Raw genomic sequence first — 21,989 nt, 5'->3', positions numbered from 1 at the left:
CACTGCATCTCATGCAGATTTATGACGTGTTTCCAGGTAAAGTCAGATGAGCAGATTTAAGGAGCTGCCAAAGCCCAGCTTTAGTTACAGTACTGATGTTCACAATGGGTGTGTGCCCTGTCAGTGGATGTTTTACAACTTCTGAAACCAAACTTTTCTTAAAGAACATGTATGACTAGAACATATTAGACCAGGGTGGGATCTCATGTTTGTTTGGGGGTTTTGTTCCTTTTTGGTTGTTCAGGTTTTATTGTTTCTTAAAATACTTCTACCAAAGACTTGTACTACTGAGAACAGTAAAGAAAACAACCCAGGCTGACCCAAATGAGCACCGGTAGTGCTGTGTTCTACGGTTCCCTCTTCAGAAAACAAATTCAGGGGCTGGAGAAAGCACAAAGCCTCTACCCCACCATTCACTAGCCAGCTACTTCTCATTAATATTCTGTGCTGACCCATTGACCCATTGATATAATGGTCCCCCACATGGACCATATAATAATACCATCTGAAAACAATCAAAGTTTTGTATATGTGTTGCACGACAATGCATGACGAGCTATAACAGAAGCAGGTATATATTTGCACACATAGAGCACGCTGCATCTGCACAAAGGGCCAGTGTCAAAGGCTAACAGGTCAAGTTTACAGCTACAGCTATCTAAGCATACGAAGTTATCACCGGTTCTATTAATATAGGAACATCTCCAAACCAATCTTTTATTTTAAAAGTAAGAAAGAAATCAAGAAAGGAAATATATGGACCCCACAACACTGATGTTCTGATAGCCTGCAACTAGCTGTTACTAGTGGTTTGAATCCAGCTCTAATGCCGCTGGTTATCACTTGATCAATGAGACACTGAAGATCTAACTGCAGCCAGTATCCCTGATCAGCCACTGCTCTGCTGTACAGCCACACAGCAAGCTCTGGACCCGAGCGCCCATGTCATGTGCCCAACCACTGTAGTCTTAGTTCAGGATTAAAGTAATTTGGTAATTTAAACACAGGTTCCATTACAATGAACAGTGATTAAACTAATGAAATATAGGAACAAGGTAATTGAACATTTTTTTTCAGACTCTCAAGAGGCAGGCTTTTAAATTACACTCCATGAAGGCAGTAGGACCCATATAACTATTATTCACTTTAAGCTTCTCTACATGCTTTAATAGTTGTACCTGATACAGTAGACAATGAGCAACTATTTCTGCTGCCAAAAGTGAAAATGAAATTCCAAAGGAAAGTAGCAGTATTTCTCATGCAACGCTTTTGGCAGGACTGTAACCTGAGTTCATCAATACTGTTTCTCAGGACAGAAATGATTCATTCCTTTTCTTCCTCCCTGAAATGTTTTGCACTTTTGGGACAGGTACTGCTTTTTTATTTTTATATGCAGGTAGCATAATACACCATGTAAAAAGGTATCTGTGCCTTATCTTTCCAGTCAGGCTAAAAAAGTGTATTTCAAACACCAAGTAAGATCCATCTTTTCATTAAGCGTCTCCCATGCTTCACAGACAGGACCTACAGCAGTGAGTCAGTGCAAGCCGGTGAGTCACTGCCCTGGTCTCACACAGTTTCTGGGAGACTGTGATGAGCAGTCTTAATCATGGGGTACCTGTCCTTCCCAAGGGAAGGGGCTAGGGTGTGCAAGAGCAGGCCTTTGTCACTAGAGGTCATCCAGTCTTGCTCCCAGTTTCTCCTTCTCCAGGACCACCAGGATGCACTTGGTGCCAGGGGAGCTGCCTGGCAGGCATCCTCCTAGCTCCCATTTTTCCCAGGGATCCCATCACCTCTGCTGCTGCACAGCAGCTGTGCCAAAGACCTGCCCTGCAAGGTGGCACTCTGGACACCGGAGTCTCAAAAAAAAAAAAAAATTGCATGCAAGACACAAGTTTGAAGACACCCAAATTAAAACGAAGTTGTACTAGTCTCACTCTTGAGCTGAATCCGAATGAGCACCCCAAACTCACAACAGTGCATAGTAAGTATATACATACTGTCACCTGTCTGCGAGCAGCTTTCCATGGAGGTAAAGCCAGGTATGTCAACCCAGACTGCCCAGAGCTCTGGGGCACTGACCAGTGCACCCCCTCCCTGGCATGGATACAGCTTCCTGACGCACTTGGTTTCCCAGAGGCAGCCACCCAGCCCTAGGCTAAAGGATGCTGTCCTCCTTAACACAGCAATATAAAGAAAAAAATAATGTACATGGGTGAAATCTTGAAAGAACTCTTAACAAGTGGAATATGTGGGAGAAAATGGTCTGCCTTACCAAAGGGGCAACAGCATTAACTCCTAATCTTTAACAGCACAGACAGAAAAATAATTGCTGGCAATTTGAATAAATGCAGTACGATTTGAACTAGGTATCTTTGAAATACGAAGCTGACATTTCATTTGTTATGTAATACTTATCATCCATAGAAATTAAAAAAAAATACCACTCCAGCTACCTGAGAACTCACTAAATACCCAAGAAAGATTTTAAAAGCCTTCAAAATATAGGTTAGAGTTTGAGTTAACTCAGATTTCTTAACTCATGCTATATTTCGCACGCACATGTATGCACACACCATAGAAAATGATGAGAATCAGAACAGGAGCCCAGTCCTAGGAAAACATATATACATATAAGCCCACAGAGATATACAGGCTCAAGTCTAATGGCAGGGAAGGTCTGCTTAGCTCACTAGGTACAGCTGTGCTCAATGTCTTTATGAGGACTGAAGTCTTAGCCTATTACTATTATCCTTCCACTCAAAAAAGGGTATACAAGAGTTTATCAGTCTGACAAAGCAAAGCACTTAAAGTCACTTCGTACTTTCAACTGCCTTTTGTCTAAGCACCCCAAGGTACCACGCTTAGTTTAGACCCATTTCCTAAATTGGTAGAACAATGCAGAGGAGCAGTTTGGCCAAGGTCAAACAGAAGATGTGGCAAAACAGATCAAGCAGCCCAGGTCTCTGCTGCACATGCTACCGCTACACCAGACGTACCACATCATTAAAGGTGGCATCAAATCATCCCCACCCGACCACCGTGCCTCTCCGGAAGGTTAATGTCACTAGATTTCTAAACAAAAAAGTTTATGCAATCACATAATGGGATCACCACTGCATGCAACTTTCTTGTACTAATTATTACCCCCCAATGCTGCTATTGGAAGCAGCAGAGAATGAAATTCGGGGTCAAAAATAACACAGCTTTTAAGGGATTCTTAGCAGTAAACTACAAGATTGGTTCAATGTCTAAAAACCTTAGTTTGTACACAACAAGAATTGGCCCGTTTTACTACTCCTCTTCAGACTCGGCACTGTGACTCAGTTCAATCTCAGACTGTTTTCTCTCCCCCTCAGTGTCTGACAGCCAGCTCTGGCACTTGCTTTTGCAGAAAGTATTTAGAGGAAGGGATGAACATAAGAAGAGACATCAATGAAGTGGCATGATTTTTCCAGATTCAACTCTGGCTGAGCCTTACAATGCTGTAACACGTCTGAAACAAAATGAACAAATTAGTGCTTTATTTTCACAAATACACCCCATTTATCTTTGAGGAAAAATACTTAACTGCAATAAAAAAACCCGACAGCTGCATTTGTTTAATTTTAAAAAGAGACAGCTGTACTTCTTGTTTAGTGAAGTGTTGCTCTCATTCTCCTGATATGCTACAGCCAGAAAACCAAAGTCCACAGCACTATTTAAAGCAAGTCTGCCATTTTAATTATTTGCCACAGAAGATTATGGGGAGGGCAGACAAAAATGCCCTTTGAGTCAGAAATTTAAGCTTCACATCTCTGGACTGAAGTATTCTCTTTCTAGGAAGCACACATCATCCTGAGTACAGAGGTCACACTCTAGTCTACAGAGGGAAAAGAAATCACAACAAATGCAGTAAAAATCCTCACAGGGGCTGGACCTGGGAGATGACACTTCTGAAGGAACAGGGCAAGTATATTTGTGACTGCATTATTCATCCCTATTTTCCTTTGGAAGATTTTTATTTTTTAGATTTGAATGAAAAAAAACCCCCACAGTAAAAGCCAATTAAAAAAAAAAATACTCTGCAGTTAAACTACATTTCCCTGAACTATCAGCTAACACAATTACCTTGCTTTCTTTTAGGATACCATCTGTTTTTCCCCTCAGTATTACAATGGTTTTTTGAGAGATGCCACTACACTCACACACTTGACTATTAAGTCCATATATTACTCTGCCAGAGTATATGCCAGACCTCTGACCAGATTTACCAACTAGTTGAAAAATATCGGCAGTTTTTTCTTTTTTACTTGTTTTTCAGTTGCCCAAATTAAGAAGGAGAATCAAAACGCGCAAAGCAATGTTTATATGAAGGCATTCTGGCATGATTTTCACAGAATGCACAGAAAAGCTAGTGTAAGCAGAAAACCAGGCAGAATTTGCTGCCAAACATGTATTTTCAAAATAGACAATGATGGATGTGATAAAATTAGCTCATCTCCCCTGGAAAAAAAATTTAAAACAAGACTCATGACTCCATTTTAACTGTGCGCTGTGGTATATTTCTGCATTTTAGTTAGGGCTTCATTTCTCATGATAAAACGATCACTTCTCTTATTTGTATTATTAGGCAAAATCTTCCTCTTTGTAATTTGCAACGTCCTTGAGTTAAGCAAAATAATAAAGCAGTCCTGGATAAAACTCACAAGAGGTAATATCAAGTGTTCTTACAGACCCCAGTGGGAGGTGATTTTACTTTCTAGAAACTTCTAAGTGGATAGTTTATGTCCATCTTTAACAGAATTCCAGTGACCATTCCTCCAGCTAAGGCATTTCTAACTCCTAAGTTAGAGACACGATCAATTACAGCATCCAAAATTATATCCAATTGCTATTATTCTCTCTCACATTCATTAAATTATATACATATATTTTTAAAATAAGCTTTGGTGGGGTGATCAAAGGACAAAACTCTCCCTTACTTTTTGTTTTAAAGAATAAGGTTTATTTGAGATTTAATTCAAACCCTTTAACTTCAAGCCAAATAGAAATTAAAAAAAAAACCCCTATTTGTACAGAAACTTTGAATAGAATAATTTTCTATTCCACAGTGATCAACAGATGGGCAACAGGGTAAGAAGATCATAACGAAAGCAGAGGTAACGCAAATGTTATCCATCAAGAGGACAGCCCCAAAGGAAGAGAGACAAGCAAGCCTGTCCACTGAAAGAGTAATAGTGATAGATACCAATTTGTAAGGAATAGGTCAAGGAGCATTAGCCAGGCGAGTTAAATGACAGAACTCCACTTCCAAAGGATTAGAGTACACTTTGGGTAGGAGACAGAACCTCCTGAAAAGGGGCATAGCCCAGCATGACTTGCTATTTTTGTTTGGATAAAATGGCCCTAGAACATAAGTTCCTGCCTTTGCATTTAAAAGAAAGAGAGAGGAAAAAACCAAAGAGAGAATACTTTCACATCCTGAAGAGAGCTATTACTGAATTTCCATCACATGACAGGAGAGTTGGAAAGTACATAGATGAAAACCTTTTTGTTGCTCTTATCACAGCAGGAGATCAGGAGGCACAGCCCTGCATTTGACAAAGTGACAGCAAAAGAAGTTTCTTGAAATACAAGAAATTCCATTCAAATGTAAGGAAAAAACATTTTTACTGCAAGGGTGACTGAACACTGGGAAGAGGTGGTCCAGAGAGGTGGTAGAGTCTCCTTACTCGGCCATATTCAAAACCTGACTGCACATGGTCCTGAGCAAGGTGCTCTAGCTGACTCTGAGCAGCAGAGTTGGACCAGATGATGTTGTTCAGAGGTGCCCTCCAACCACAGCCCATTCTATAATTTTGATTTTCCTATTTTTGAAATACATCGTAAAGCTTTACTTTTCATATCTCTGGAATAGAGGCAGCTTCAGTCTGTCCATGAGAAGCTTCTTGAACTATGGATGTCTTAATTGAACTGTCTTTGGCTTGTGCATTCTTTAGTGGATATGGCTGTAAAGCAAGTTAATTTGCAGATATTCCAGACACTGCATTTCAACACAAATAATACACTTATTGCAGTTCATATTGCAGGCTCAAAAAAGACTATTGTGTTGTCTGTGTGTATGTGCATGTTCTATTTTTTAAGTCACGGACCTAGCAATAAACTGTAAGGCACGATAAAACAAAAGGAGCATCTCAAACTTTGCAACAGACAGACAAAATAATATTAAGTCCTGCTAAACTATGCAGTCTGGCTCCTTCAGCATTCACAAAGTGGAAAATAAGATCAGAGCCAACCAAGGAGGAAGCCAACTAAGACTGGCTATTTTCCATCACCAAATGTCAGGTGAGAGCTAGAGGGATAAATTTGAATAGATTCCCATTCAAATTCAAGTGACAATTATTTCTGGTAAGCTGGTACCTATAGCCAAATCAAAGGAGCAGACATATGGTTGCTTTTCTGATGAACAGCCTGACAGCAGGGTTGGGAAAGCCCTAGCTGCCAAAGACACACAAGCCTAAGTTATACGGTGTTTAATGTTGTCCTTGCTGCTTCAGTGAGAAACTGGACCGCATTTACTGTAGATGTTTTCTAGAAAGAATATTTGCCTCAGGAAGGAGTTTCCAAAGGATTATCTTAATTTGGCTCTGGTTGTAACTGAAATTTAACTCTGCATGGAATCAGAGCTGCATGCCTCAGATGAACTGGTGACGTGTTACAGAAAAGGAAGTCTGCTGAGTTGACAAAAACTGGGTGCATTTCCAAGGCTGATGGAGTCTTTTCAGAGTTCAGGCTAATAACTGAGGATACAGAAAAAACACAGAGAAATTACGCAGGCGAACGAACATTAAATTATTGTTTTGAATTGGGAGTCTGACATTTTTTGTTTTGTGATAGGAAACAGGATGAAAGAGAGATTGAAAGCAAAGAACAGAAGTCTATCACAACCACTTTATTTTTTTAAATACGTAACACTCCTTAATCATTACTGGGAAATAATCATGCTAGCATAATCGTGCCTTAAAAAACCCTACAGGCAGAAAATGACATATGAAAGCAAGGAATTAATAAAATCAATTAGCATTAAAAGCTGCAACTAAAATAGTAAAAGCACACTTAACAGTTAACCATCAAATACAAAATTTTAGAGACATACTGACTTTCCACAATTTTTAAATCAAACTTTAAAAGGTATTTGATGCATATAAATGTACACGCTCTAGCATTGTGTTCAATTCTCTTAAGATATAGAAGTGCCAGTCTTCTACTCCATCAGATGAAAGTAGAGTCTTGCAAAATTGTTGGAATACTGAAAAATGCAAAAGCTAGCCCTTAAATTATAAATTTAATTTTAGGTAAGACATAAGTTTTAATGCCTAAATTTAAGGAGTGAGTAAAGCCAATTATAAAATTTTAGCGAAGAATAAGATTCAGCACAGGAAGCACTGAAGGGATGAAGTTAATCCTTAAGGCTTATTCAGGATGCTCTCAGTCACCGAGAAAGATCTGACAAGACTGAATGAATGCTTTTTCTTGTAGTGGAGCCTGAACGGTTGTTAGGTTTTTTTCCCAACCTGTTCTGCAAATAGCTAACACCAAACAGACTTCGTTACCCTTTCACCAGTACCAAGTTATGTGGCGTGCAGAAGTAAGAGGAGAACTTGAAGGTTGTTTCCTTGATCTACTCTATTCCCAGTATAGCTAGGGATACTTACTGTGTGTATAATTTCAAGGAATTTCATTAGCTTGTGAAAGCCAACCAATTGCTTTGCACTGCTTTTGTATTTCTTTGGTACTGAAAACATTGACAACAACAGTATATTATTATTATTATTATTTAGAGAATACATTTGTACTCAATAAAAGTTTATAAATTTCAACGTGTTTCTTTTTTTCCTTTTTAATCTCTCTCTGACAGGGTAAAAATCAAAGGCTACAAGTTTACACTGCAAGGTTATCCCACTGTGTATTGTACATTCATGGTCTACTGATACTCAGTGAAACCCCACCTTCCCCCAGTTTAGCTTCATAAAAAAAAAAAAGCTTCATCCCAGTTCCCAGACATCCAGCTGACAGCTACTTACCAATAGCCTGAGCAAGGGCTATGACAACTTCCTGGCATGTTGTGACTTCGGTGACCCCACACACAATTCTCTGGACTCCGTCCACCCATACTTTGAGCTCCATGGTTCACCAAATCATCCAAGAGCCATGAATGCAAATCAGTCAAGTCATACTTGCAGCGACACCAGAGCTAATGCAGCAGGCTTCTCAGCAGCTGGAAGAGAGGAAAATCCTGGTGTTTATAGTGAGGCATCACCAAGCAAATTTACCTTAACATCTATTGGGTAGAAGAGGCAACACAGCTTCCTTTAAAAACAACAGGAATCAAACATCCCACGCTTTAGCAACGTCTACCCATTCTGTACACATATCAGAAGTTTCACCACAGTTTGTTTCCTAAAAATACTAAAAATTGTTACAAAAAGAGCACCAAGAGAAATAGCACTGAACAACTCTGGAGTAACTCATAACTGTTTCTCATAACAGGTGCTCCTCTTCCTTTATATAGTGCCTGGATGTCTCAAGAGACGGGTTATAGATGCTTTCAGTGTTTGTTCAGTAATTTCTAGCAGGTGGTGATATAGCAAAAGAAGGGGGAAACATTTTTAATTACAGCCATCCATGAGTCCAACCTTGCTCTCATACAGAAGCAGCTGAAGGTTCCTAGACCCAACAAACTTGTATATTTAGATCAATGCTGGGAAACCCAGAAAGGAAGGCAGGCAGACAGATTGCTTTCTCTTTCTCCAAAAGAAGATGCATCAGGGAAAGTGTTATAGAGCTGGTTTAACCCTTGCCAACACTGTGCTGGTTCTGTAAGGAAACAGACTTTGGTTGATGTGTTATTCTGGGTTTTTCCATAGGGACTGCAATGATACTAAACAAAAAAGCAAGCCATATCATCTAGTCTAGTAAGTTCTCTGTTTTGAGCATGGTTCTACTGCCTTTGCTGAAATAACACCAAAATCGTACTAGCTCCTGATTTAATTTTAGAGAAGAAAATTCCTTAGGTTTGTAAGTGAAAGAAAATGGTCAGAGGGTTGCTTTTGTCTGAAACAAAGAAGTTGCATGAGTCCAAAATTCTCTTTCCGCACTCCAATGCAAGAACAACTTTGAAGCATAGAAATGAAGTTAGAAATCTAGGGAGCTGGATTAGGACTAGCATAATTAGGAGCTAGATTAGCAATCAGCCATTTGCTCTCTGCTGTCTTGTTACCAATAGTCAAGCTGCTCAAGGTTTACGTTATGTTAACTTCTAGATCAATTACTGATCTGAACTTTAGTGGTCCTGCTATGAGCTCAGCTTTTCCAGGGGCTGCTTTTCTTCTGCAGAAACAGATCCACTGGCATCATGGCTCACAAAAGTAAATTTCTAGCTAGAAATGCTGAGATGCTGAATTTCAAAAATTTCAAAAGTAAAAGCTCCAAGAGTTGTCATCTTAAAAATGTAAAACCTCCCCCCAAAACTGAAACAAAAACCAAACTACCAATGATTGCTCTAAAAACAAAACCAAAACGCCACTAAAAATTACCAAAAAAAAAAGGCCTAATGCGATAGCTGAGTTATTTAAACACATAGAGGAAAAATAAACCATGATAATATGATAAAAGGAGCACACGTATTCAGGTAATCCAATATGGATAAAGTGATAAAACTAAAGACAATATTTTTGAAGAATTAAGTACCAGGAAAATGGATAACATGGGAGCAGAGTAAAAGAAATCTGAGAGTTATTTAGGGATCAGTGAAGACAAACTGGGTAGGGTTACACAAGAAATGTGGAATCTGATGATGCTGATGGATTTAACAGAACTGCACATGGAGGCAGAAATGGTGCAGGAAAAACTATGCTAACAGTTCATGTTTACAGTCTAACAAGAGCCACTTTCTCCTGGTGAGGTGCTCATCTCCTTTTGCATCAGAAAGATGTACTAGCACAGCCCTCAAGCTAGAGCAAAAAGATGATTTCCCTTTTACAACCAAACACTTTATGCAGCAGCTGACAAATATCGACACGTGATCCAGAAGACACACTGATCTTTACCTGACAAGCTGTGACAGCAGCAGCATACCTCAAAGCCTGGGGGTGTCACACTCCATCGACAGGGTGAGCTTTCGTGGAGAAGCACTGAGCAAGTCTGCTGTAAAGTCAGTCTAGCACACACACCCCAAAATCCCTGTCCAAACGTATCTGTTCGGAAAACAAAGGAAACACAAATGAGTCCAAAGTATAAGCAAAACCAGATGTCAAATATGCTTGCAAAATTAATCAAAAAAAAGAAAAAGGCGATAGTTTTTAAGAATACCAGTATATACAGAAATGGAGTATTTTGAGGCATGAGTAAGCACCTGAAAACCCAAAGAGGTCAAAGACTTTTAACAAACATTTTCCCACATAGTTACATACTTCAAAGGAAGCTACTATCCACACAAGTACTAAGTGCACAAATACAGAAACACTTCAGTCCAGTTAACACTGTCTTAATGTACCAATAAACTAAGCAGAAGCCGCCTGTTAGGAGCCTGTAATGTAACAGTGACTGACAGAACGCCTCCTAACAGGCCACATCAGTGACCTCTGCTGTTTATTCCTGGGCCAGTTGTCTTCACAGATAAACAGACCTCACATTCCAAGCCCAGCCGTGAAGAACTTCATTAATTAACTTACTATGTTGCTGAGAGTTGAACAGTTCAGACTTACGGGCACAAAACAAGCCATCTCCCCATGTGACAACGTGCGCATCAGCAAAGCATTCGACAGCTCTAATTGTTTTTCTGTCTCTCAACATCCAAAGTATTATCTCGATTTAGCAAGCCAGCAAGTGCATTTTTTCCCTCCAGTCAGCACACAAAGTACAGTCTTGTGTTCAGTGCAGATCAGTTTTGGTCATCTGTTTTCCTACTGTCCATCTTTTTTTAAAAAAAAACCCAAAACCACAAACCCAAAAACTACTAAAGAGAGGCATCATTTAATAACAAAATATTTGCTGACACTTCTAATTTTGAAAATAACATTCACTGAAGCAGCAAATGATTTGAACAAAGTGTCTTTGAAACCATCCAAGCTCAGGGGAAATATTCTCATTCATTTCTTCCAGGGCAAATAGTTTTAATAGACTAAATAGCGATAGCAAACCAATAAAAGCAGCTTGCGGTACGTGCTGCCATCGGACCCACGTGCAGGCCTGAATTCAAGGACTGTGTGCCCCACAGGCACTAGTGGGATTCTTTCAGGTTCCTGCCACTAAAAACAGAATATACACAGACATCAGAAATGTGCCGAAATCAGTGTCCCATTATAGTTTCTAAGCAATGCTAATCTTCAGTAAGTTTTAAAAAAATAAATCTAGGATTTGATTTGGTTTCCAGGAGTGCAGTAGAAGTTTACAGAGAGGTCTGAAAACCAGAAAACCTTCTGGCCAGATGACTGTTCCTGCTTCCCACTTGTAACTATATAACACCTTTTTATTCGCATGTAGTTTTCCTTCATACGTACTTAGTTCTTTATTTGCTGACAGTTAACTCATGTACCATCAATAGCTTCTTTGCCTTTCCACCGAGGGCCATTCTGACAGCCCCAAACACATTCCTCACCTTGAAGTTTGTGTCCAGAATGCACATCGCGCTTTTGCAACATGGAAGGCAAAATAACCCTCACCCCCAATACCGTACACATTTCTCTCTGAAGCCAATCAAAGGGGTTGGGGGGGGGGGTTGGGGGGGGGGGGGAGCTCACTTAAGGTTTCACAGTCCTGTAAATTCAAACCCAGTTCATCTCATGCATAACTTTTTACTTTAGCAATGATGGGGACAGGAACACAAAGCTAATGTACTGAGCACAGGCACACAAGCCAAAGCATGCCTCTGATCACAGCTTTCCCCCCGCATCACCCCGCTTTTACTGTGATCAGCTCCATAGGGACAGGTATTTCTGAGTGGAACCGGGCACCTGCAGTCTGACACACACACCCCTCTCCCACCTGCTTTTTACTCCCCACTAACCTTGCCGAAAGCCTCCACCATTACATCATTTGCCATGCATTAAACAATTTTTCCCTGAATTTTCTTTTTATGTTAACTGGCTGATGATATCTTACTCTTTGAGATATTTGTTCAGTTTATAAGTGTAGAAAAATCCAGCATATATACACACACACACACTACTATTTGGCTACCTCTTCACAGCTAGTTTACAAACTACAAAAAGGCAACTTCACAGAAGATAGGCAGAACTGTTGAAGCACAAAAGCGCTTTTCTTGTATTTAAGAAAAAGAGATGTTCCAAGCAGATGTTTTCGAGATCTATCTATCCTTGACAGAAGTGTTAAGTCATGAGAGATTGTGAGAGCTAAACTTAAGATGTTGATTTCATCTCATTTCTAATCTTTAGAAAGTTCACACCTCTGAAAGAAGCACGCATCTCAAGTGAGGGCTAAAATCCTGCTGCAGCTGACGCCAACTGCAGAATTTTGACCAACCACTTCAGTAGCTTTCTATTCCCCCAACAAATAACCAGCATGCTGTTTAGTATACCTAAAAGTGAGCACATTTTCACTCATAATTAGCTATAACCAAACATCATCTAGAGTTTAGCACTTTCCCTTAACTTCTCATTCTCTGTGCACTACAGCCGAGTTGAGCTCCTTGCCTTTCCCTATTATGACACCAGATAAGGCTCTGGACAAAGAGGCGGCTTGTTCCACCCAGGCTGGAAACTGTTAATAGTTAGTTGCAAGCAAGGCTTGATTGAAAAAGAAAAATAAACAAACACACCCCACGCTCCCTACAAGTACAAATAAGCCTGTTCAGCTGCCCTGAAAGAGCTTATAAACCCTCCAGAAGAGCATGACAGTACCCCCATGAACAGGGGGGCATTTGGCAGATCCTCTCTACCATAAGAATCCTGGTATAAGGCAAAGTAATATTTTCCAGATAAAGATGACTGCAGATACAGATTTGGCTACTGGAAACAAACTAACTAGTATTTAGCAAAATTCCTTCATCAGTCCAAGGGAGGAGGCTAAGTATCCTACCAAATACAGTGCTTCCCATCAATAAATGGGCAAAAACTTTTCACAGCAGGTTCAAGTCAAAACATCAAGTGAAAAACATTCTGCACACAATTTTATTAGAAAGGAACAGGTTGTTTTGAAATTAGTGTACAACTATTTGAAAAGAAAGCGTTTCTACTGAGGTAGCATCCAATTTTTTCAGCGGGACTAAGCGATCTCCTCTTGCAGAGTGTTACTCTTCTGCCGGTCCCAAAGATCACTCTGAGATAATAAGCACTGCTTAAAACAAACCAACCCCAGGTCCCACAACCACGAAGATTATAGTGTTGAGAACGAGCTTGAGAGAGAGAGTTTAAGCACCAAGGAATTTTCCTCACATGAGACTGGCCAAAAGATGGTCAGGCCAAAATCCAGATGCCACAAGCAGTATCCAAGACACATGCAAACTCTGTGTACATACACACTACCTGTGAGAGGAGAGGACAGCACCACATGCAAGTTTATGCAAACTCTGCCCTAAAAGAGGTTGTTTCTAGCAACAATGGCTGCTAGACATCTTGCCTCGCCTCTGGATAGCCTAGAATTCTCCAGAAGTCCCACAGTTACAGTTTCTCAGACAAATTACTAGTTGACTTGCACCCAAGAACCCTCAGCTGTCTAGTCCAGGAACTGTGGCTTGCTTTGCAGTTTCTCCTTGCACAACACAGCTAACAATATAGTGGGGAGAGAAACGAGATAATTGTTTTGAAGCAGGGGATGCTACAACAGATATCTTCACTAGTTAGAGGACATCCCCCACCTCTCCTTGAGCTACAATTTTTACAGCACAGAAAAGTCAAATTAGAAGTCTCTCTTCTCTTTGTATTGGCAAGAGCTGGTCAGAAAGAACCATTAACTTGGGGGTGGGGGAGTGATAAGAGGAGGTAAAGAATTCATCCACTCCATCATGTCTTTTAAAGAAATTTTATTAATGGCTACTATCAGGCAAGTTATTAGTTGAAATAATAATTCTACCTTGAAAGCTGTATTTTTATCTTCAGTATTTTAAGTCTCAGTCTGATCGCTGACTTCAGGAAGTGTGTTTGTCTTTAGGGCATCTTCTTGCCTCACAATGTTTTAATCTCAACCCTTGCATCTCTGGATTTTTTGTTGCCTGCTGTTCTAAGCCATCTTCGTCCAGTATGTAGTACGTTTCCTTTTCAGACACATAGAAACAAGTGACTGCCATCTCAAAGGCCTCAGCACAACCTGTCTCTTCCCCTCCTTCCCCCTTTTTATTTCTTTCCTAATCAACAAAAGAGATGAAGGCTGTATCCAAGTCTTGCTGTCCCTGGCGACCTTTAATGAGCGAGCTGAAGGCCACAGCAGTATACAAAGATCATCCCCAAATTCATTAACAGGGCACCAGGGCTCTTTCTCCACTACCACCAATTCGATTCACTAAGCTGGCTCATGATTACAAGTAACAAACTGGAAAAACCTGGAGATACCATTTAGCAATAATTGAGCTGCAGCACAAAACAGAGTTCACCAACTTGGGAGCTGCAGTACTGGAGATAAGGTAGCTAGAAATCTTCATCATCATAGGTTGTGTCTAAAATTACTTGCCTTTACAGAAAACTAAGTTCAGCCTGCTGTCACAAATACATACTGATGGCTGGAGTGCTAATGCTTTCAAAACCCATCATAGTCTCTCACACCTTGTATCTTGACTCACAGTTTTGAAGCCACAAGGCTTAACACAACTGTGTTCTGTAACATTTTCAAATCACCACAAAATGTCTGAAAGGAGACAGATGAGCAGGTGAGCTAATGAAACAGCTGGGTTATTAATTTTTTTAATTTGTTCACTCTTAAGAAGAAAACCTTGCATTTTTAAGAGCAAGTTTCACTCTCACGCTTGAATTAATTCAACAGCAACAACTCTGAAATTAATACTCTCCTTTCCCTAAGATTAGACATAAAAAGCACCTGAACTCCACATGGGCTGGAGGAACAAAAACCCAAGGGCTTTTCAGAGATGGTGATAGCTCTCAAGTCTGAGTCCCAAGGATCTTTGCTTCTACTAACTACATTTTAGTCAGTTTCAAAGCAAAAGTTTAAAACTTAAAAGTATTATATTTAAGCTGTGTAACAGCAAATCAAAATACTGAATGTACCACTTCCTTTCAGCTCTTGAGGTAGGATTTATTTTGATAAGAGTCAAATCTAGTTCAAGCAGGCTTAATTACTAAGTTCCAGCATTGACTCTGCTTCAGAATTAGGGCTCAAGTATCATCTGCAGGTGGTTTTACATGAAGCACTCTCTTCCCTCACTCTGTATTACAGCTACTAACAAAAGCATCAATAGGAAAGAAACATCCCAATCCTACTAAAGAGGCCAGACTGAATGGACCCATCCTAGAAAGCCTCACCATCCACCACCATTCTAAGAAGGGTTGTATATTTTTTAGCAACATGGCAGAGGTTAAGACTGTTAGCAGCTGGGACATATTTTATTCTGTGGCAGATTAGTATCTTTTTCCAGATATGTCAGCAAAGGAGATGGCACTGCATATAAATACTGTGACAAACTGCTCAAAAAAGAAGTCATATGCATTAAATAAACATCTCATGAGTCATCATCTCAAGTCAACAGGCGTATGTTTACTACACTGTAATGTCTTCCAGAGCCCTTTATGTATTTGTTCTTCATTAGTACCAAACATACAAAGCATTTGAGAAAACTGCAACCACAACTTTATTAATAGCAGCATTAAGTGGAAGTCACATTTATACATCTCTAACATGGTCTAAATACGCTGTGGGAGTGAAAGAAAACAAAGCAAAGAACAGAGGAATAAGCAAGCTATTTCATTGTAGGAAAAATATTTGTATGATACACACAGCTTACTTCAAAGTTGCCTTCCACCTCTAGATGCCCCAGCTTCAAAGGGGAGAGAATAGGTCATCCTCTCAGCTGGTTTCAAGGAAGACACAGCCCCATCCGTTCAACATGTCCCTCTCCCCATACGGTTCCTCTGCAAACACTTAGGGCCAGCTGAGGGACGGGCTGAAGGCATTTGTGTGCAACTGCCAGTATTTACACTACTGGCAATGAGGTCATCTGCTCCGTTCTGGCAACAACTGGCTTAACTTTTGGTTTTGTAGGGCCAAAACTGTGCTTTATGCTTCAGTCAGCCCACATGCAACATTTGCTGAGCTTTGTCATCTGACCACAGACACACTGAGTCACAGCTGTCAGAGTGAGGTGTTCCTTGGACTCCAAATGTGAACTGAGAAGAAATTTCATAAAGCTCAGAAAAGCATACAAAAACCTTATTATACTTCTCATATTTCAAGATACAGACCAAAACACAACACCCTCTTCCTCTATATTTTTGGGAATGTTGGATGCAAATGAGCCCATTTCTCCACCTGCATGCTTGCACCGAAGGATGCACCAAACAACATCTTTACATCTGTAAGATGTATGTATCTATTTACTTAAATATCTATTTAAATTTCAATTAGCTGAAGTTTTAAAAGTCAAGCAAGTATATGGTTTACAGCCACAGTACTACATGACTACTGAAAAGAAATCTCACTGGAATTAAATGCAATTCATAAAACAGAAATAAGGTGAGGCACTTTCAACTTAACATAACTTTAAAAAAAATCATAATCTCAAAGCTTTATTCAGAGAGCAGCTACATTATTCACGACATTTCTTTGATAATTCTTAAAGTTACTCTCCCAGCAATCTGGAACATATTTTTACAGTTAAGGCAAATAAGAGAAACAAGTGGGGGTACCCATCCCTTTTTGAAATTTACACTCGACTATGCTTACTTCCGTATTTCCCCAAGCACAAAAGAACTTTTTCACTGCTTCTATTCCCATTTATAGGACTCAGCTGGATCACTTGTTTCCCCTCTCCAGACAATTGTGAGCTTGGGTAATTTTACTTATTAGAGCAAAATCTGAGGTAACCATAATACACAGCAATAGCTTATGGACTAAAGTAACTGCATGACTTAATTCCCATAGTCCTGCTTTCAGTGCTGTGGTGGTGCTACAGTTAATTCCAAGCTAAGTCTACATTGCTTGGCCAGCTGGCCACACTGCCTCAAAACTGATGTGGAACTGCAACACCACTTCAGGAGGTGAGTATACTTAGGTATATCTACCTTATTCAGCTAATAATTTTAGCAAAACTGTGAAGAACTTCACACTTTCCAAGTCACTAGTTTTGACTAAAACTCACTGGGAGGAGCAAGTGTAGAGGTGAGTATCATTACTGCAAACACAACTGTCCTTGGGAAGCAGTCTTGCAAAGATCACTTACAAAGAGAATTAAAGAATTCATAGAATGACCCAGCAAAGAGCTCTTCAGGAAAAACAGCATTCTATGCCAAAAGTTGACAGCAATTAAATAAAAGTCAGTCTGCAATACCAATGGAAAAATGGGTGTTAGGTCAAATTCAATATAGCAAGAAAAAAAAAAAGTGTTTTCATTTTCCCGTTTCTACCTTCTATCTCTGTTGCAACAATTTTTAGGGCAGCACCACTTTCTCCACTTACCAATTTCCCCCATATTTTCAGACACTGTGTCAATTCTGTCCAGAGATACAGCCTTTCATTACTGGCCATGCAGTTACAGGCTTTCATCCCAACTCTTAATGACTACATCTTCCTCCTCACTGCACCCTGAGTAATCCCATCTTGTCCATTTGCCCAGAATGATGATGTCAGGACAGTTTTCTGGAGTCAGCAGGCTTGCCAAAAGCAGAGAGTGCAAAGCAGCCTTCCCCTTTTCTCTAGTACATTATATGGGTTCTACTTATTTTTCATTCAGGAAGCCCTTCCACACTCATCTCTGCCCTTCTTACTTCTCAGACATTTTTTCCCAAATTAACTGTACCACTTTATGGTCCATTTGTGAAAGTCACCCCAGACATGCACACAGAAGAGAAACTCCACCAAATTAAATTACTAGTTAAATCTCATTACCCTCCTTCAAATTCTCCCTTAACCTACTTCCACACAGTGCCTATGAAAACACAATGGATCAACAGCTGGCATGTTGTGATCCTACTGCTCTTCATGCTAACTGATCTTAATCTACTCCTCTCCACATGGCCTACCCACACTGGGCAGCACGTACCTTCTTTTTGAGGCTGTATTGCCTTTTAGAGAGGCCAAGACAAACAACTATCTGCTTAAAGAGCTCCTGGAAAACATCCAGAAGACTGGAGACTTAAGTCTTTTGGGAGTACACTTGTCCCTCCAGAAGGAATTTTAACATCATTCCTCCTATCACAGTGCTTCTTCACCATATGTCTCTGAACTTAATTATGAGATGCCTGGGATGCCCAGCACTGCTACTGAAGAACATACAGTCCAAGTTAAACAAAACAGCATCTCAGCTGCTCAGTAAAGCTGTGTGAAGAGCAGAGGTGCTCATGTGCTCTGGGCTACCATCAGACTGCTTATGAAATACAAAGTCCAGCTTGTAGTTTGTGTTGGGTTTTTTGAAAAAAGGAAAAAACCCACCAGAGATCCAATTAGTACATTTTTAGTTTCCACTGCTCTTTCTTACCAAACTTTAAAAACAGTACCTATTTCTGTGGACGACTCCTCTCCACAGAAACACAGAACAGCCTGTGTAGTCTGGACAGCTATTAGCCATCAGCAGCAGTGAATGAGTTAACAGAGGGTTAAGGATTTAGAACTTTGTGACAGATCTTAACAAAAAGAGCCTGGCCAGCTTCTTTTTTAAAGTGGTTGCTGGGATTTCTAATCTTTATTGATATGCAGCTATGGAAGTATACAATACCATGTAACATTAGGAGGCCAGAATAGCTTATTAAGCACAATTACCTAGCAAGCAACCTAAATCCTGGAAAGAACTTAAGGGGAAGGGCCCACAGAAAGTTTCTGCTAGTTGCAAGCTGGTGAGCAAATAAAGATCTAATATCCAAAACAGAAAGCATTAATGAGTCCAGACATCCAAAACAACAATTAAAACCTAAATTATATAACTATAATATATCAAAAAGGAGGATTTAAAGAATTTTAATGAACACATTAAAAGCCACATTTAACATCAACATTTAATGGCTGCAAATTGCCCAAGTGCTTCTAACCATCTTTATCAACAAGAAGGTATCAATTCCTCTAAAAAGGGTATTAAGCATTAGTAATCCAGCAGAACAATTCAACGTTCTGTGATTTGGACATTGTTAGCACAGTTGTACATCAAATTTTCTTGGATTTCCATACAAAATAAAGTACAAGTGTTTTACAACATATCCATATAATGCAGGCCAGCTTTAAAAAACACTCACCAAACCAACCAAAATAGAGGCATGCAAGTCCTTGGGACACATGCATTACTGCAGAGGTGACAAAGGCCTACAGTTTCAGTAACAACTAATTTAAGTTTATTCACACAGCATATGTTTTTATGTGTTTCATATGTTCAAGGAGCTTTAATTTCCAGAAACTGCTGAGGCCTTAGGCTCTGCAACTTCAATCACCACAAATGGAGTGGCCCAAACCAGATGTACTCCAGTGATTCAAAATTTTGATCTTATTTGCCAAGATCCCCATCTTTTGAGTTGTTCTTTTTTTTGCTTAACGTTTTCACTACATATTTTTATTCCAAGGGCAAACAATCTTTGTGTTAATTATTGTAGATAAGTGAACTTCAAGTTTTCCAAGGAACCCCTGGAAATTTAGTCACCTAAAGAACCTTCTTCTCCTTCCTCCCCACCCCAGATATAGAAACAGCTTCTAGTGTCACCATCCCTCCTCACAAAATCATTGTATTGTAACAAAGTTAAATATGCAAAGAACAAGGTTCTGGAACAAATGCTGATCTAAGTCTTCATGATCTTCTCCCTTCTCCTTTACTTCTTCTTCCTTTCTTTTACTGTGTAAATAACCCAGCCATGGGCACGGACAGAGTTGAGCAACCCGCACAGTAGCAGAAAAGGCAATATAATAATGGAAAACATAGCCTGCAGCTCGGTAGATGTATAGACAACACATTGAGCTGTTAATGATCAACTTTGTAGTGAAGTCTATTGTATACTATGCAGGGAATGTATTAGGAAGGTTACAATAACTGTTTATCTGCCAGAAATCAAGTACGCAAATTTTGTTACAGTGCCCAATTTGCTAATGGCAGTTCTTTGCATTTCATGATCCTGGTTTTGAATGGATATGGATAGATTGAGAAGCAGAACTAGATTGCTCAAACCTTTATCACTTTAGAGTGGAATGTTCTTGCATAAGCAGCAAGTTGTACACATACAGGTATCCCATGCTGAAGTCCTTTGAAAGGTATCACAGTTCACAAGCAGCCATGTTCTGTAGAGGTGCAGTCAAAAGGAAGGTACTGGAAGAGCCAGGACTGCAAGGCAGCAGCCTTCCACTGCGGACAGGAAGATCCCAGACTGTCCCTGAGCTCCTAGACAATGCTTTGAGCTCTGCTGTCTACAAGCTAGTGTGGCTGTTAACTCCTGCTCAGATTTTGGCTAACACTGCTCATGCTGATGCATGCTGTGAGCAGCACCATTAGGTCAAAGCAAGGGCCATACATAGGCAGGACACGATGACCTCAAAAGAGCTAAGAGTCATTACGCAGCCATTACCATCTGCATCTTGCCATCTCCTGCAGCCATAATCCGTGCATACTGGTTGTCTGGTAGTTTCTTCAGAATATGCTAACTCATGGAGACAGTATAGACCAAACTTCCTAGCTGGATGGTATAAATGCATGGGCTTACCCCAAAACTTTTTGAAGTAGATCCAACAGCAGCTGGACCACTGAGGCCTTTGTGCAATAAATGGGATGCCTACCCCATGACAGTGGAGAAAGGAGGAGCATTCCCACCGCTGGCTAGGTAACCATTCCACTCATAGGTGCAGGAGTTACCAGTTATGGGTGACAAGTCATGAATCGGAGAACTTGTGAGTTAGAAACCTCATGAATTAAGTGATGAATTAGCAAACTCATGTGTTAAACCAGTCTGTATATAGGGGACTGATCCCTTGTTTATCATGTTCCGTTTTCTTTCCTAATGAGCTCATAAAATAAAGCTTAATTTACAAAGTATGTTGTCCTATAAATTTGAGGGTTCCAAATAGACCACGATGGCTGTATAGAACAAGCTCTTCACAATGTTCCAGTCACAAAGTTTTGATTGTTTTCCTCTTTTTGCTTTTAGAAGCAATATAGTTCAGCAACATTTTGAAAAGAAAGAATCAAATCTGCTCTCAAAGGAAGAAACCCAGCCCCCTGACCTAAAGATCACAGTAAGCTCACTTTGAATGCATTTTTACCGTAACCTGAATTTTAGTGCCATTCCCTCCTTGACATATTGACCAACCTAAACTGTGATCTGGAACAGTTACTATAACTGCCTGAAAATTCATCTGTGTGTGTAACCACAGTCAATAGTAGATAGGAGTGGTTTGGATTTATCTGTAAAATGAAATCATGTTGCACATGGATTGCAAGAAAAAAAAAAAAGTACAACCAAAACTTTCACCTCTTATTTTCATACCCACCCCGTCTCTGCCTGGAGAGGAAGCAGTTTGCTTTCCCTGCAATATCTGAATCCTTTGTAGGTGGTCAAGTTTGTTGTCCTCCCAGGGGAATAAAGAAAAATTCTATGCATGGAAACTTAGGAGTTCCCAACCCTCTATGTGGGAGTAGTCTGCAGAAGAGAAAGCCTTTAATTAAAAAACAACTTTGGAGCTGAAGTCCTGTTTGTTCAATTGTTTGCAGTCCTTCCACTTACAAAAGCTCACTGGCGTCCTAGACGTTGGAAGCTGAAACATTTAGGCTGAACTAACCAAACTTGAGAGCTTTCAATGTTAGTAACATACTTTACTGCTTTAGTAGTGCTTTAACATTAGGTGTATACGGAGGTAGAGCA

General features: G+C 40.0%; 1 protein-coding gene across 2 annotated transcripts in view; it reads right to left on the bottom strand.

Annotated features, from left to right (window-relative positions):
• Positions 1-21,989, bottom strand: part of RASSF8 (Ras association domain family member 8) — an 89,523-nt gene that overhangs the window by 12,918 nt on the left and 54,616 nt on the right. For both annotated transcript variants that reach the window (XM_055808377.1, XM_055808376.1), the window contains 2 exons: positions 10,092-10,238; positions 8,067-8,260 (listed from right to left, as the gene is read on the bottom strand). In XM_055808377.1, the coding sequence (XP_055664352.1) occupies positions 8,067-8,169 (103 nt within the window). In that variant the 5' untranslated portion in view covers positions 8,170-8,260; positions 10,092-10,238. The remainder of the gene's footprint in view (positions 1-8,066; positions 8,261-10,091; positions 10,239-21,989) is intronic.

This window comes from Falco peregrinus, chromosome 6, assembly GCF_023634155.1.
Source record: "Falco peregrinus isolate bFalPer1 chromosome 6, bFalPer1.pri, whole genome shotgun sequence".
Taxonomy (NCBI): domain Eukaryota; kingdom Metazoa; phylum Chordata; class Aves; order Falconiformes; family Falconidae; genus Falco; species Falco peregrinus.
Note: the sequence above shows the minus strand (reverse complement) of the source record. Positions and strands in the feature narration are given on the sequence as shown.